This window comes from Streptopelia decaocto, assembly GCF_964273445.1.
Source record: "Streptopelia decaocto genome assembly, chromosome: 1".
Classification (NCBI taxonomy): domain Eukaryota; kingdom Metazoa; phylum Chordata; class Aves; order Columbiformes; family Columbidae; genus Streptopelia; species Streptopelia decaocto.
The window spans coordinates 134,873,067-134,890,526 of NC_138663.1; the positions used below are offsets into that span (position 1 = coordinate 134,873,067).

At 44.5% G+C, this 17,460-nt stretch overlaps 1 protein-coding gene across 2 annotated transcripts in view; it reads left to right on the plus strand.

Moving 5' to 3' along the window:
• Positions 1 to 3,240: 3,240 nt before the first annotated feature.
• USP25 (ubiquitin specific peptidase 25) overlaps positions 3,241 to 17,460 on the plus strand; it is a 98,886-nt gene continuing 84,666 nt past the window's right edge. For both annotated transcript variants that reach the window (XM_082076212.1, XM_082076213.1), the window contains exon 1: positions 3,241 to 3,557. In XM_082076212.1, the coding sequence (XP_081932338.1) occupies positions 3,513 to 3,557 (45 nt within the window). In that variant the 5' untranslated portion in view covers positions 3,241 to 3,512. The remainder of the gene's footprint in view (positions 3,558 to 17,460) is intronic.

Here is a 17,460-nt window from a genome sequence, read left to right on the forward strand (position 1 = left end):
AAGAAAACAACTGTTTTTAGGGGGGAGGGGAGGCTGTGGTTGTATTTCAGGTGGATCTCTTCCCCAGCACTGCTGGTGGGGAGACCATGCCAACAGGGGTAGCCTTGCTGAGGGGACCAAGCAGATGGAGGCAGAGTTGTGCAATGTGTTGCCAAATGTTTAACAAGCAAACCCTGTAATATTGTTAAAAGGTGAGGTGCAACTGAGGGGAAATATTATAAACTTTAGGGAAAATATGTATAGCTACATCTTATAGTATTTAAGATATTAAGGGTACATTAAGGCACAGTGGCCAACTTGTAACAAACAATATAAGCAACAGGAAGGGATAGAAAAAGAGAAATAGATTTCAGCTTGAGACTCATAAGCAGATGTCATCGTGCAGCCTCTGATCACTTCCTTCGGTGCACCAGTACCATCAATAAGACTAGCAAGAAAATGCTGGCAGCTCTGAACATGTGACAGCTAAAAGATCATTGCAGACTAGTGACAGGAACTCAGAAATTTAAGACTGTGGGCTCTTTGTTAAGGCAGCATGTCTCAGAAACAATACTTTATGGGTACTGCTCTGTAGGAGATCAGACAACACCACATAGTGAAAAAAAGCAAGTATCCTATATGGTTCTTTTTGTGCTGTACCAGTGTAGGTGTGACAGCTTTTGGACCTTGAGTTAATATGACAAACTCTCTGTGAGGTTCGCACAAAATTCATCTGGGCTCCAGTCAATGGGACTGGAAGGCAGTAAAAGAAGGAGCGGTAAAACCAAGAAAACTACATTTTTAATTTCTTCTGAAACTATAGTTCCTTAATATATTATAAACACTTAAGAATACTAGTGTCATCACTAGCTCTTTCTAAATTGTAGCTCTCACAAAATTGTTAGTGTTTTCTGACGAGGTACAAATTCCAGTCTTGTGCTTAATGTACTTTGTATAGAGCCTGTGCTGCAAGCAGAATATGAAACTCCATTCCATCTCATTTTCAGCAACATCATATGTACAACAGAATCCTAATTTGCATGGCTATGGTTCAGATTATGTCAGTATTTCAATGATAAATCCCTGTCTCAGGAATGGATTGCTCATCCTTTTTTTTTTATTTTAAAGAAAGTGAGGAAGGGGAGGAGGCTTATAAGGGCATAATTTTGGGGCGAGAGGGGAGAAGGAAAGGAATTTAATGGAAGATGATACTTTCTCACTCTATCCTGATTTGAGGTGAATTGGACAAAAAGTAAAATTTATTTCCAACAGCTTATTTTTGGACACATTGTATCTGTCAGGGAAGCTATTCCATTGAGGTAAATAAAACTGAGAAAAGACTTCAAAAAATATTACAAGACTAATGTATTTTTTAAATGCTGCATCAAAGCAAATATTTTCAAATACTATAAACAATGAATAGCTTTGATGGAAATTATCTGAACACAAATAGTGTAGCATATGTCAAAAACATGGTGTAGAAGCTATAAAATTGCATGAGAAAAAGCATCAAAATGTATTGGAAGAGAAGGACACGGGAACTGGTCTAGCACTCTGGTGCAGCAGTACAACAGAAAACTTTTCTTAAAAAGACCCCGAAGTGGTACTCCTATATTTCTCACACGTAGCCATCAGTCTGAGCAGAGATCATTTCTATGCTTATCAATAGAATGGTAATTGGTGAGCCATTTCTTATCTCATATTATCTACATAGTTTCTTGTATTTTGCACAATACATGATTTGGGAACATTAATTTTAAAAATCGCCTTGTATATTGCAGCATAAAAGGCAAAAAACCCAACCTGATACAATCTATGAGCAACAAAGCTTAGAAGAGCAAATATTGATCAAATTGCAAAATCTCCTGCACAGAAACTCCAATGAAATAGGGCAGTGTCTGCAGGTTGTCATGAGCTGTGCAAAAATTAGTGTTTTACTTTAAGATTCTGCAGTGATGTTACTACCTGATACTACTTCATCTTTTTTTTTAAAGATTCATACTCTACTGTGGGGAGAGGAAGGAATTGAGAGTCATAAATGCTAAGGCTCTGTGTGATTGCCAAGCAGTAGTCATAGTTCTGTTGCATTAGGCCCCCAGCTCATAAATTTTAGGTACTTGGGAATATCAGAATAGTGCTGCTCTCTTCAGCTTTTGCTATAGACCAAGCTTCACTAGCTTGAGAAACCTGACTGGGACTCGGCTACAATTTACCGTGCAGGCACCCAAACTATGGACGGGATTCCTTTGCTGCCCTTCACCCGCTGCAGTTCAAATAACTTCATAGGACCCAGCACCACCGGGACTTCCCAAGGCTGGCTTTCCCCTGCTTGTGCTGATGCCCAAAGCCGAGCCCTTTCCCTCCCTTTCCTTGACTCCACAGAGCAGAGTGACAGAGGGACGGTCACTTTCCTAATACCGTTTACCTGCGTTGCTAAAATTCACTGTAGGTTGCAAGACCTGAAACCCTGCCCATGTTTTAATCAGCAGTGAAATAGTTAAGGACGTTTCCATTTCATTTGACTACTGAATACCATCACCTCGCCGTTCTCCCGGCTAAACCTAAGCAGGGAGGGGAAGATCTGCAACTTCAAGTGCCATTCAGTGCAAAGGCTTCTTGTCGATACAAGCAGCCAGCGCTGGAATTGATCAGAAATTTCCTTCAAAACCCCTGGAAATCGCCTGGTTTTTGAAGCCGAAATACAGCTGACGACTGTCAGACTGGGCTGACCGCAGGGCAGGCCACCCTCGGCTCCCACGCCCAGGGAGAAACCTGCAGCCTGGCCCACGCACTCCCGGGCCGGGGTGCCGCTCCTCGGAGCCACCGACGTGCTCTCGGTTCCGCCGCCGCCGCGGCCCGACCGCGGCTCCCTCGGGCAGCCGCGGGGGAAACTTCGCTTTTCCTCGGGACGCAGCGCGGCGGAGCTGCCCGTGCCCGGGGCGGAGGGGAGCCCGCACCTACCGGAGGACGCGGGGTCCTTCCTGGCAGAGCGGCACAGGGCGATTAAGGGCTTGGTGGGGCCGGGCCGCTCCCGCTGGGGCGAAGGTCGGGCCGGCGCTGTCCCGCGGGGGCTAACCGCTACCAAGATGGAGGCGGCCGGTGTAAATACGGCGGGAAAGGGGCAGGGCAGCGGCGGCCCCGCTGGCGGCCAGCGAGGGGGGCTGGGGACGGCCGGGGGCTCCGCCCGGGGCAGGTGCGCGGGGCGGCGCCGCCGAGGAGCCGTTGTCAGGCGGCGGCGCGGGCCGAGCCGAGGGTGGGGCCGGCGGCGCGCTGGGCGCTCCGGGCACGCTGGGCGGTGGCGGCCGCGCTGGGAGCGACAGCGGGGTCTGAGCTGATCCGCTGCCCCCATGGCGGCCGCCCGCCTCGGCGGCCCGCCCGCCTGGCGGTGACTCGGGCTCCCCCTCCCGCCCCTCCTCCTCCTCTGCCGCCGCCTCCTGCTCCGCTCGCCCAGCCTGGGCCCGGCCCAGCCGCTGCCGCACGGCGCCGCCGCCGCCCGCCGAGCCCGGGGCGCAGCCGGGAGCCGCGTGGGGGCCATGACGGTGGAACAGAACGTGCTGCAGCCCGGCGGCGCCGCCAAGGTGAGACACCGGCCCGGCCCGCGACCCTGCGCCGCGGGAGCCCGCCCGCTGCGCCAGGGCCCGGCCTGGGAGCCGGCTGCGCGCCCCTCGCCGCGTCCCTGCCCGCCCCGCCGGCCTCGCTCGGGCCTGGCCCCCAACCCCCTCCCGCAGCCGCTCCTTTCCTGTGCGGCTCTGGCTGCTGCCCCGGCGCCCGGTCCTCGCCCTGCCGGTAACTTTTCCCCCTTGCAACGCGGGCGCAGCCTCCCCCCCCAAGCTGTCTCCCGGGCCCCTGGGAAGCTTCTCCTGACTGAGGGGGGGGCCCGGCCTTCCCTGCGCCGCGGCCTCTCCCTGTCCCCGTTGCTCTAGCCCCGGACTGGGGCCAGGGCGACTGCGAAGCCGCCTCGGGGTTGTTGGGGGGGGTGCGGCGGGGCCGGGCGCTGCGCTAGGCGCGGCCGGGCAGCGGGGCCGCCGTGACCGTGGCTGCGGCTCACCCCCTCCTCCGGTCTGGGTCCTTCCCCTCAGCGCTCCTCGCCTCGGGAGAGACCCGCCACTCCCCGGGCTGCGACGGCGCCGGGGCCCTGGGCGGTCGGGCCTGTTGCACTGACAGAGCTGCCGGGCAGAGCGGCAGGACGGGGAGCAGCGTGTCGGTGAGGACCGGCAGGTCCTGCCTGAGCCCCCGGCGTGAGCCCGGGGCCGGAGGGAGATGCTGCACATGGCACGGCGTGACCCTGCTGCGCCGGCATCCCTGCCCGCCTGCTAAAGGTGAACGCTATTTCCAGCGTGTGACATACGGCTGGCTGCGACGCTCTCGCCCGAGTAAAAAAGTGCTGGATTTAGGGACTGGTATTAACGTGCATCGTGAAATGTGGTTAAGGGAATGACAGTGTTCATGAATCTCAGTGCGTACCAGGAGTTGCTGGAAAATGTTTCTTTGTAACAAAAAAACAAATTGAAACCTTCAACAGCTCTTCCTTGCTTGAAGTGAACTGAATTGGCAAAAGAAAAATCTAAAATTAAATCACAGTGCTTTAAAAATTGTTATTTTTTTTAAAGGTAACTTGCTGGTTATTGGAACTGTTCTGGTTAGCAATGTGACTGCCTCCTCTTCCTTGTGTGGTGATTTTTTTTTTTTTTATGGCATGTGATGCTTTTATGAGAGGATAAATGTATATTTGCTTTGGTGGAGTCAGTGTGGAAGTTTAATGGCTCCAGTCGTTACAGTAGTCGTTACAGTGGATAGTGGGAATGCCGTGATTAAGGTATAATTGGTTCAATTTACATTCAAGAAGCTCATTTGGAGGGAGAGGCATGCATCGCCAAATTCTACTATTCTACTATCGTAGTTGGAAGTAGTTAGCAGTGATTTTGGCCGCTTCAGCAGGAAGGCAAGGCCTGAATTTTGTCTCTTCGTTCCCCAGTCAGTAGTGTTGAGGTGTGCTAGCAGGCTAATGTAGCAGGCTTTTCCTGCCAGGGCCCATGCTACCTGGGTCTTCCGTGTTGAACAACTTGATTTGGTGCTGCTGTGTCACCTGACAAGTTTCATGAATGAGGTTATCTTTTACAAAACCTCTTGTTGATGTTTTACTTAAATATCCCTTAATTATTGTATCATATACTCTGTTATGTAATACCTGGTATATGGTGGTCAGAGCTGCCTGTTTGTACTTTCTGTCAGTAAACATGTAGAGAAGAAATATTACAGTTTTCAGCTAAACTACTGCTTGCAGCCCAGTAGTTCGGGATTACTTTAGTTGTAAGTCGAGGATAAACTTAAAGGGTGGTTGGTAGTGGTAGATCACCTGGTAATCCTTACTGCTGTAAAAAGTGAAATTAGCAATAATTCTAATGTTGACAAAGCATCTAGAGAAACTATATAAAACAATTTTTCCATGGTATGGATTTTCTTTTTTATTTCTGTTGGATCATCTGATTATTATCTGAAACTCCTTGTTACCTACTTTATCCCTAATTGCATGCTGGGGCGGGGAGCAGGTCAATCTTGAGAATATTTTGAAAAAAAAAAAATATTATTTGACTCCAAAGTGAGTGTCTCATTGCTTATTCAGACTAATGAATAGCTAATTGGATGGCAAACTTTAACATTGTTCAGCTTATTTGCATATAAGAAGCAAAATTGTAAAGGTACAGTGAGCTGATGCATGGTTGAAAGCTGAAGAAGCTACCATACCACTAACTCATCATCTTCCCTCAAAAGAAGAAAATCCCATGCTCCATGAATAGTGAGAGTTTGTTCTGGAGACCTCAAAGTTTTTCATTATTGTTTTTTGTTAGTGTGAAGAAACCACATACAAGCAGAAATATATTTGCTTTTCGAGACAGATGCCTGAGTTACCAACATACCTTATTCAGAGCTGTGGTTCTTAACATTGTTCATCAGATGTTTTCTTACCGTTATGCAGAATTGTGTGTCAGCGTTACTTGGAGGTTTGTATTAATAAATGCTCTAACTACAAAGAGTCAATTTCCCACTGAAGCTATCTTTAGTTTATTGTGTAGTTAAAGCATCTGGATCGGGTCAAAAGAAATTTTTTTCTTTCATGTTTACTGGTCATCTTGACTCCTAGTTAAAACTTGTCATTTATCTTCTGAAGCAAATAATTAATTGTCTTACTGTTGTTGCTCACAGCTCTTATGTGCTTCTCTAATGTTGTTAGGTATCTGTTGATTATCTGTAATGTTCATGTTAAGACTGAAGCATGTGAATAAAGGTAAATGGCCTGAGAATTTTAAAAATAAGTAGCTTGTTGTTTTGCCCTGTCTGTATTTCCATCCAGTACAATACTTTTTGTCAGGCATTTTGCTGCTGAAGAGCTAAGGCATGTGCTTTGCAGGATACCCCATACTTCAGGCAGTCCTGCACCACTGCCGCGGGGGCAGCTTGTGCTGGTGCATGTGTATGTTGATTTACTTTATTTTTTCTCTCCCTGAGACCATCCAAGGCTGCCCCTTGTGCTGTGCAGACTCTTCCCTTAGCCAGTGTCCTTTATGCAGCGGGTTTGGCAACGGGGGTGGGTGAATGGTGATATTTCTAGTAATTGGAAAAAGTGATCTGGAGAGGTCATACATGTTTCAGCAGTGTGTCAGCTCTAACTAATAATTATCATGATGGTCGTCTCAGAACAACAGATTGAAGGAACTGGGTTTTAAAGAATGGTGTTTAGCTGGCCTCTCAGCAATGTGTATTATCAATTCTACTGCTTCTGGATGGAGGCTGAGTGTTGGTTGATACATGGATTTAAAGTCTGTTCTATCTGTTCTTTGGCTTCCCACACCCACTGTTATTTCAGACCCGTCATTCAGCAGCACATTGCCAGTGTAATCACAGAAACAGTAGAATAAAGTCAGGTGTGTCAGGTCTGCCCATTTTTTAAAAAAATAAGCACAAACCTTTAAGGATATTTACCACTTGAAATAATGCATGGCGCTAAGCAAGGTCTAATACTATTTACTTCCTCTCTTTTGCTCTTTTTCGAGGTAGTAAGGAAGAAATTGTACTAGCATCTGTGTGTGCTTCTGCTCTGCTCATCCCATGCATTTGATGTATATATTACTGAAAGATTTTAGCTAATAATATGGTACTGACTGGTTTTCTTTGCTGAAAGCAATAGCCATTAACTTCTTAATGCTGCACTAGGTCATACAGAAGATGATAGTCATATGTCTCCAACAATGGAAGTAGAGGTTAATGTAGTGCTGAATGGCAAGAGATGGTCACATGGATTATCCACTCGTGACTTGGTACACAAGTGCAGTATTTTGGAAGTTGTGCTGATATGTTTTTCATCGTGATAGGTGGCACCCTTCCAAGGATACGTTTATGGAGTCTTCGTGTTTTGATCAGTTGAGTTCAGGGTTGTCTGAGCCACCGTTTGCCTGGTGGATCCAAGAGGCTGCAGGCTCCTGCTCTCACCGTGTGGCCAGAGCTGCTCTTGCCTGTGACCCAAACGAAGGTGTCCTGCCGTACCTCAGAAATGCACCCCAGGTCACGTAGTGGGGCTTGGGGTACTTATCTCCCCATGAATGGGCTGCCTGTGTTTGGGCTGCGTGGCAGGCGGGCTGCTTGTGTGATGGGCTTGAATATGGGGGTTATACCTGCTACTGCTGGTGTTTAAAGCTTTATTACCTCCTCTGGTGAGGAAGAGCAGAATGGTTTACTGAAAGTGGTTGCAGCGACTACTAAGTAATTGGCAAGAATTATTTGAAGCGTTACAGAGTCACACTTAGATACACACCTCTTGTTATTTATTTAAAACAAAGTTCATGAAAAAGTTCATATTACATGTAGTTACACGTTCTACATAGGCTTCTGCTTGTATTTTCTGGAAGCTGGAGCAAGGTGCAAAGATCAGTGATTCAAAGTAAGTTTGAAAGCTCTTAGACTGCTGTGCTGAACGCCTTCTGGTTTTGTGAATGTTCTCATGGATTTTGGTGGGAGGAGATGGATGTGGTTGTGTGTGGTGTTGCTTTTTTTTTTGTAGCTATACAATCCTGCTGAATCTTGGATTTTTTTAATTGGTATATGCCATGAATCTGCACCTTTCTGAAACCTTTAATAGCATTTTAAAACCTGTTGCGTTCTGGAAAATGTTTCACGGAAGTTCAGTAATATTTTTGATTGTGGTAGCAGAAGTTTACAACTATAGTACTATCATTAGCATCTATCGAAAATAATGTCTTTACATATCTTTTGATCCACATATTGAAAGCAAAATACTGCTTCAGAATATGAAAATTAAGGTTTTTACATTTTCCTGTTAATCTTTTGTAATGTTATTTTAAAATATCCTTAGTACTTGCTGAAAATATATTTTTAGGATGACTCTGTATCTACAACTATGAGGAGCAGCAGTTACAAAAGATGACAAAACCCATCAGCTTCAAAAAGCAAATTACCATGTCTCAAAATAGAAAAAATATTTCACATTTTTAAGAGTTTGTAAAGATAAGTGGGAGGATAATTGAATAGTTGCTTTTCTTGCACTCTTATGCCTGACAAGATATGTTAAAGCAGCAAGTAGCATCTCTCTAAGCCTCTGAATTCAGTTGCTGTTCAGGGACTTCTCTAACTGAAGATGAATGAAAGATGTAGTTTCTGTTTTGGTTTTGACTAAATCTTCTCTTTTTCCTGGCTGAAGAACCCACCCAAGTGTTGACTGTCCAGTTATTCAGTCCCTGAGCAGCTGGCTCCATGACTTGTGGATGGTGAATGGTTGGCTTGAGAGACACCCTGGATGCTCGGGACTGGTGCAGTGACAGAGTTGTTAAATTGACCCTAGCGAACTTGGAGGCTGCCATTTCAGGCAGGGCCAAAATCTTCGCAGAACTACCTGAGAGGTGTTTAACCCTCACAAGTCATCTGTGCCAGGAGTTGTTTGGGGTGCTGCCATCAGTCACCCCCTTACAGCTGCTGCTGGTGTGCCAGTGATGGAGGCGTTATCCAGGTGCCCAGGGGTGCTTCCAGGGTTCCTTTATATTTTATTGCTCTTTGCTTTCTGTAGTGAAGATGCTGATTTGCTATTACTAGCTTGTTATCTGGCAAAAGACAAGAGCCAAAGATGACATTCCTGATATTCCTGATGTTTCTTAGCATAAAAATTAAACAAAAAGCTTAAAAGCAGTGTCTTCACCTACTTGTTTTCATGTAGGAAACTTTTTTTTTTTTTTTTTTTTTTTTATTATAGACTTCTTGTACTTATTGTGGAACAGAGCTCTTAAAAATCTGAGGGAGATGTCTGTGCATTGCCTGGACCTGGACCAAGCCAGGGAAGTTTTTCTGCTTTTACTGAGTCGGAAAGGCACGTGTGTGGGAGCAGTTTCTCTGGGAAACTAGTGTCTCCTGAGCACTTTCACTTTCTAGTTCTCTTGTGATAACCAGTGGAATTACGTAAGGGTGGGGAAGGTTGTATTGAGTCACAACAAAGGTTTGTGTGTGTTGTAGTTTTTTGTGTTTAGTTTTGTTTTGTGGTGGTTTGTTTGTTTGTTTGTTTTACGTGGATGTGTTCAACTTCCCCATCAAAACCCAGTGACTAAGTTATGGATGTGATGGTCTTTAGTGAGCAGAGACACCTGTATTTGGAGAGAATTGAGCTCACCAGGGGCTGTTAACTCGTGCCTGGGGTAGCAGCATAGCATCACGATGTAATTATCAAGCCAGAGTATTGGGTGAGTGATGTAGGAGAGGCTGTTGTGACAATGTATTTCAGAATGAATTTTATGAATTCAGAGTAGGCTTCAGTCTTTTCTTCCCGTTAGGAAATAAAGACTGCTTCTGTTAGCTGATGACAACACTTCATCAGTTGGGGTGCTGTTGAAGAAGTCATTATCTGCCAAGAGTAGAAAATATTTAACCGGAGTGAAATGTTAGTTTAACCAAGTTCATTGAAACTAACATAACTCACATGGGACTTCTGCCAGAGAGCTAAATGTGCCAGAGGTGGGGTGGTAACTCCTTTCATTCACTTCAGGACTGTGATATGTGCAAAGTTCTGGTTAATGGATGGTCAGGTATAATTGACAGGGAAAAGCTAGTACTGTAAATCACAATAGTTGGTTGCGTGTAAAACTAAGTTGAAACTTTCATTTTAAATCTGTCTCTTTTATTTAAATAAAATACTTTAATTTTTTATTATTTAAATATTTTTTTAGAATTATTTTTAAAAAGAGAAAATACAGTTACAAAGCAATCTAAAGCTGTGAGGCTGAAGTAAAGAGAAAGTGGCGAGGTGCTTTACTGCTCAACAGGATAGCAGTAGCAGGGGCATGCCTTGCATGCTGGTACAAATTCAGGCTTTGTGCAAAGTATAAAAAAAGGAAATACTTTTTCCTGTTTCCTGCATCAGGTTGGCAAATGGTATCTCTTGCTATTTTTTGCGAACACTTGTAACTCTTAATTTGGCAACACAGCATTCTGAACAATGCATGTCAGATTTTTCAGTGTTACCTTACATTATTGCGGTGCTGAATATAAATGTTGTCAGAGGCTGCATTGTGCCAACACACCTCAGCCAAGCTTGCAGGTAGAATGGGGAACAGCTGTAGTATGTGCCATGGTTGAGTACAATCACCATCCAAAATGTTTTCTTATAGTGTTCAAATTTATGCTTTCTCATTGTATTGCAGGCTTTAGATCTTTTATCACTGGGTTTCTTTAGCACTTCAAAACTTGCAGTACGCTAAGGGCTCTATGGACCATAATTTGAAAATTTTCATGGAACTTCGTTTTGAGTAATCCTGTCCATACCACCTTTCTGCTCCACGTTACCATCCCAGTTTCCAAAAGTGAATAGAGGGAGCGTAAATCCATCTCTTTGCTGCAGCGATCTGCACCTCCCTGCCTGGGTATTTGGGACGAGAGCACTGGTCTGTGATCCGGAGTGGCAGAAGTGTTGTGCTGACAGCTGCAGGGATGGTTTTTCTGATAGAGGGGTGGTTTTAATACACTGAACTGCGTAGTAGTTTTCCCGGTCACTGCGGTGCAGAATCTGGGGTTTTAGGCTTTAACAAGAATGAGATGTTAAACAACATTTGAGTCAATTTTGAGATTCCTAGGAAGGAAGAATTGGATCCTAAGATGGTGTAAAGGACAGATAGGTACAAAATGTCGTGAGCAGGACACTGTGATAATTTTAGTCATCTCAGGCAGGCTTTGTGAGTTCTTGTCTATTTAATTATGGACTAGTTTTCCATGTATTTAGTAACATCATTAATTTCAAACATTTGAAATTCACAATAAAAATATTTAATCTATTTAGACAGAGTCTTGCAATTTAAGAAGGCATTGATGATGTTTACAGTTAGGTTTTGTAGCTTTAGTTCTTTAGCAAATATAATTAGCTACATACTTCTGCTTTTCTTTGCCCTAATCAATGAAATACAGGAGCATGTTGAAAAACATCAGTATAAGAGTTTTCCTGAAACCTCACATTATCTGATGATGGGACTTTTAATAGAAACAGCACTGTTGTGCGAGGTGGCAACACACTGTCCACAGTTTTAATGTAGTGTGAACAGCTTGAAGGCTGGTGTACAACTAGGTTAACTTTGGAAATGTCACCGGACACAGATTTGTGTATGTAAAATGCCTTTTTTTTTTTTTTTTTTTAAGGCAGCAGAAATATCAGTATGCAGATTCTAACAGTATTTATTGTGAGATGCACAGCTTAGACTCAATGCTTTTGTTTATAGTAGGTTTCTGAATTATTTTAGCTGGTGAATTCTTGCTGAAAAAAATTATACCCTGCACAACATTTATTTTAAACTATTTCTGTTATCAGCTAATTGGCAACAGTCAAGCTTATAGAAGTTTGCGTCAAGCAGATTGTGCTTATAGTATCTTTAACTAAACCTTTTTTGATATTTTGATAAAATTTCAATTAAAAACAAAACCAAAACCAAAACAAAAACCCCCGCAAAGAAACAACAACAAACCCCCCCAAAACCTCATTTTTAGAAGCTGAATTTAGTTGAGTTTTTACTGGGATTAAGCCAGAAAAAAATAATGCTACATGAAAGTTCAAAATAGTATTCATGTACATTCAGGTGTATGATTTGAGAGTGCTTTAAAGTAAGCAGCCGGAGAAGGCTCAATATGCACAGGCATGTGGCATTCTTCATTCTATTCAGAAGTGAAGGAGATGGTGAGAACAAGACTCCTACTCCACTTCCCTTTTGTGTTTTGTTTCATTTTATTCTTCTGAAAGTTAGCTGTTTTGAAAAAGAGGTTTCTTCTGGGACCACAGCTGTTAGAACTGAACTTTATTTTTTTACACTTTATGAAGAGCATAGGTATACGTGGCCTGGTTAGAGGATTGGATACTGTGTATTTCATCATATCCCAGATATCTTATGACTGAGAAAGCATTTCTGTATTTTGCAGATTCTACCTTTTGCTTTGTTTTGGTACAGTTTCATGGGCAAGTGTATAAGAAAAAGGTTTTAAGCTTGTAAATTTTTTTTTTGAAAGCTAAATAGCTTTTAGACAGTTTGCAGAGTTGTTTCTTTGTATTACCTGCTTCACTGTTTGTCAGCTTCCTTTCTTCAAATTCTGCTTGTGTGTCTCATGTAATTTCTCACCTGTTTGAGGACCATGCTCTTTTAATTTAAAGACTTTCCACTACAGTCTTCCTTTCTTACATTAGAACCTTTTAATTATTTTGGTAGTAGTAATCAGCAAGCTTTTTAAATTCAGACACATAAGTTTCTAACTTTTTTTTTTTTAAGGGGTACTAGAATTAAGTCTTCTCATTATCTCGGTATTCCTTTACTTGTTTGGAAATTGAAAAATAAACAACATCTTAGTGGCAACTTTAAAAAGTTCCTTCCAGTCTTGCTTCTGTTTTATGGGACTTGGTGCTGAAAGCCACAGAACGTCTCTTGTGACAACCTTGGCTGGACCAGAATTGTCCCCTTGCCTGAAGCTGGCGGGGCTGCTTTTCTGGGTACAGTCTGCTGGGTAACCTTTGGATTCATTGATGGCAAAGATGGACAGATTTCACTCATCATCACCAGTTCCTGCTCTTGCTGACTTGGCAGATTGCCTTGAACTTTCTTCTGGGATGATTTAAGGAATGCTGGTGAACGTGTCACCTGTTTCCCAGCACTGAGCGGGGGTGTGGGTGCAGTGAACAGACTCTGCTGTGTTGCTACGGACCAGAGAGGGCATTCACAGCTGCCTGCTATCCCCAGCAAAGGTGCCCAAGACTGTTGCTTTGTTACCTTACTGAATAGAAAAGGGTTGAAAATTTTGCTGTTGGAGTTATGATCCATCTTGTTTTATGGGGAATGTATTGGCTGAATGCTGCTGGTAGGAGGGCTGCACAGAATTTCAATTTTCAAATTATTTCTCAAAAATGTTAACTCTTTAGAGGAGGCTTTCATACCTCTTTTACTCAAGTCAGCCTATGAAGTTTCAGCTAGGGGGGTGGTGATGAAGGATGGCAGAAAGTCACTGTTGATATTGCCACACCACCACTGAGATAGGGAAGAGTGATGGGGCAAAATTACAACAAAGAGCAGTTGTAAAGCAAAGTTGTTGTAAGTTTGAGACCGTGCCCTCACATATTAGAATATAACATGTTGAGCTTTCTGTGGGAGCTGAGGCAAATGTGTCTTTCAAAATCAGGTAATTCGAATTACATTAAAAAACCCCCAAAAAACAAAGATTCTCAAGTTTGTCTTTCTGCTTTTTCCTTGAAAGAAAATGGTCTGGGAAATTTCATTTGCCCTCTGTGGAGTGCACTGCTGAATTTACGATTTTTTTAATTGTGAGGTAGTAAACTTATATGCTGACGTTCAGTACAAATCTCAGCGCATCTTCAAATACTATAGTGCCTCTGCATTTGAGGTTCACTTTAGTTCTAGGGTCATCTGCATCTGTTGAGGTTGTTACCTCGCTGACCTCCAGAGGTTGGCAGTCCGTGGCGTTGCCGTGGCTTTTCGTCAGGGAGGCAGCACGTGCCAGTGGATTCCTGGCGCCTGACCCAGGAAAGGCTGTCTCGCTGGAGAAGCTGGGACTGCCCTTGGAAACCTCTCACCTTGCAGGCACCCTGTTAAATCCTGGCCCAGAATTTAGATGATTTAATGTTATCTGTAGTCTCGTTCTTTTGCAGAGTTTATTTACGTATTTATTCCCCTCAAGCTAACAATGCGTGTCTCTTCACAGGTTTCCTTTTGAAGTGATTAGTAGGAGGAAGGATAAGCTATGACACAATCACAGAATGGTTGGGGTTGGAAGCGACCTCTGGAGACCATCTAGTCCAACCCACCTACTAAAGCAGGTTCACCCAGAGCAGATTGCACAGGAATGTGTCCAGACAGGTCTTGAACGTCTCCAGAGGAGATTTCACAACCTCTCCGGGCAGCCGGTTCCAGTGCTCTGGCACCCTCAAAGTAAAGAAGTTTCCCCTCATATCCAGATGGAACCTTCTGTGCTTCAGTCTGTGCCCATTGCCCCTCATCCTATTGTTGGGCACCACTGAAAGGAGTCTGGTCGCATCCTCTTGACACCTACCCTTGAGATATTTGTAAACATTGATGAGATCCTCTCTCAGCCTTCTGTTCTCCAGGCTGAACAGACCCAGATCTCTCAGTCTCTCCTCATAAGAAAGGTGTTCTAGGCCTCTAATCATCTTCATAGCCTGCTGCTGGATTCCCTCCAGTAGTTCCTTGTCCTTCTTAAACTGGGGAGCCCAGAACTGCTGCGTGACTTTTCTGATGGAATTTCATAGAATCGGTTTGGTTGGAAAAAACCTTTATGGAGTCTAACCATTAACCTAATGCTGCCAAGTCTATCTCTAAACCATGTCGCTAAGAACCTCATTTACACATCTTTTAAACATCTCTGGGGTGGTGACTCAACTGCTTCCCTGGGCAGCCTGTTCCAATGCCTGACAACCCTTTCTGTGAATAATTTTTTCCTAATATCCAGTCTAAACCTCCCCTGGTGCAACTTGAGGCCATTTCCTCTTGTCCTATCACTTGCTACTTGGAAGAAGAGACCAATACCCTCCATGCTATAAACTCCTTTCAGGTAGTTGTAGACAGCGATAAGGTCTCCCCTCAGCCTCCTTTTCTCCAGGCTAAACAGCCCCAGTTCCCTCAGCTGCTCCTCATCAGACTTGTGCTCCAGGCGCCTCATCAGCCTCATCACCCTCCTCTGCACTCTCTCGAGTACCTCAGAAAGGTAAGCCTCTAAGCCTTCCCTGGCACAACTTGAGGCCATTTCCTCATGTAATGCCATCGGATTAAAAGTTGCAGTGAGGGCGGATCGGTTGAGGCTGCAGGATGAGTTTTCCTCTGGAAGATCTCCCTGCGGTGGGGTGGAGGTGCTCCCTTTGGCTCTCCTTCCCCAGCCCCCTGTCTTGTCTCACCTGATTTCTTGTGGTAGGGAAGCAGGCAGCAGCAGTCAGGGGGTCAGGAGCTGCGTGCTGGCTGGCTGAGCTGCTGGGGGCAGCCCCTGTGGCCAGAAGGTGCTGCCGAGGGTGTCGGGGAGCCCTGGAGTCAGGCTGGGCTGCTGGCAGTGGCTCTGGGCTGCCAGGGCTGTTCCTCTGACGGGCAGGCATGCCTGGGTACGTGCACACTCTGTGATCACAAGGTGTGTTTCTTTAGAAAATCGGGTTAGTGTTTGGGGTTTTTTTTAATCAAACTAAATGGAAAAGCCTGTATTGAAAAGTTTTCTGATAAGTTTTTCTTATTTTTTTCTCTCTATTCGAAACAGACACTTGAGCTCTTCACCCAAATGTGTCCCTGCTATTGCATACTGTGGACTATTTGTAGTACAGACCTGTCTTAAACAGTGTGATTTAACTTTTATTTAGGATTTCCATGCTGTATTATTCTGAATTTTGTGTGGAAAAATTATTTGTGAAGCCTTTCCCGGTATTGCTTACTTAGGTCGCATAGCAGAGTTGTTTGAGGTGAGATCTTTGGTACTTGTGCCATTAACGGTTGGGATTAACAACCAGGGAACGGAGAACAGTATATGGGGTTTCAGCCTGTGCAGGACTGGGCACGAGTGTGTGCGTTCATTTGTATGGTGTGCAGCTTTGACCACCCAGGCATACCAGGAACATCAGATCCCTGTTGCTGTATGAATTTCATATGCATCTTTTGTTGGAGTGAGTTTTCTGCAATATTGCCTAAGTAGGACGAGGACTGCAGGAGGCTTTTTTCCCCTTCAGTTTCTTTCACTGGTTAAAAATAACATTAAAATAAAGGCAGCAAAACAATTCGTTCTTATCTGGCTGCTGCTCTACAACAGTTTAATCCAGTGGAAACAGGCTCAGCCTTGGTCTTGTCCTCTCCCCTGTCCCACCACTGGCTCTCACAAAGTCAGCAAAAAATTAATTAAAAGCGAAGAGGAGCCTTCTGATGGTTTGTTGAGAGCCTGGGTTGGCTTGCCGGAGGTTGAGGCAAGTGTCAGTTCTGGCTCAAAGGGAGGAGTGGCTTGTGGCCAGGGCGGGTGGCATCTGGCAACACCAGCCTGGGCTGGCCAGCACTGGCAGGAGCTACAGCCTGGGAAGGACAGCTGACTCGGCAGCAGCAGCTTGTGGTCTGACAGCCCCTGTAAACTTCATTGTTTGCAAGTGTTGCAGAGTCTGGCATCCCACCGATCTGAGGATACTTGCAGCTTCCAGAGTTGGTTGGTTGGTTCCCAGAGTTGTTGTCCTTGTTATAAGGCAGAGGAAGGAGAACAAAGGGGCTAGCTTGATGTTGTTTTCTTGAGAGCTCTTCTACATTGTGAAGAGCATGGAGAGATTATCATGATGGCTATTTGGAGAAAAAGACATAAAAGCTAGATGCTTGAATGGGCTAGCGGGGCTGCCCTCTTGAGTTGAGAGGTAGATATTAGCTGATCAGTGACAGATAATAAATGGGCAATGAAAGGACTGTGAAGAGCCTCAAATGTGAGCCAGGATAGCTTGTGTTTGGTGTAATGGGTTAAACTGTGATTGGAATGCAAAGGAAAACATCTCAAAGGACAAAGTTAAAATGTGGATCTTTCTGGCATTGTTTTAGACCTCAGAAAGACAAATTTCATGAATTGAGACATTCAAAAGGACATTTTTAATAGCTGCTGCAGTAAAATTATTATACCCTGGGCAATAGTCTCTCCTGTGAGGAGGAAGCATGTGCTTTGGTGATAATATCTGAGCAGACACTGAAAAATTGAATGTTTAGGCATGATGGCAAATGTCTGTGAACAAAAGAAAAAAAATTAAGGAGGAAGCTTTTACAACAGAAAGTAACCAGGAGTGATTGGAAGATATGTGTGAATATGTATGTGAGTGTTTACACACACACAGCTGTGTATCTGTCATCCTCCAGCCTCCTCCTTTCTGCATAATGTCACTTATTATTGAGTCCCACTGGCTTTAATTTGCTGTGGCTTGTGCACATTGTTGGC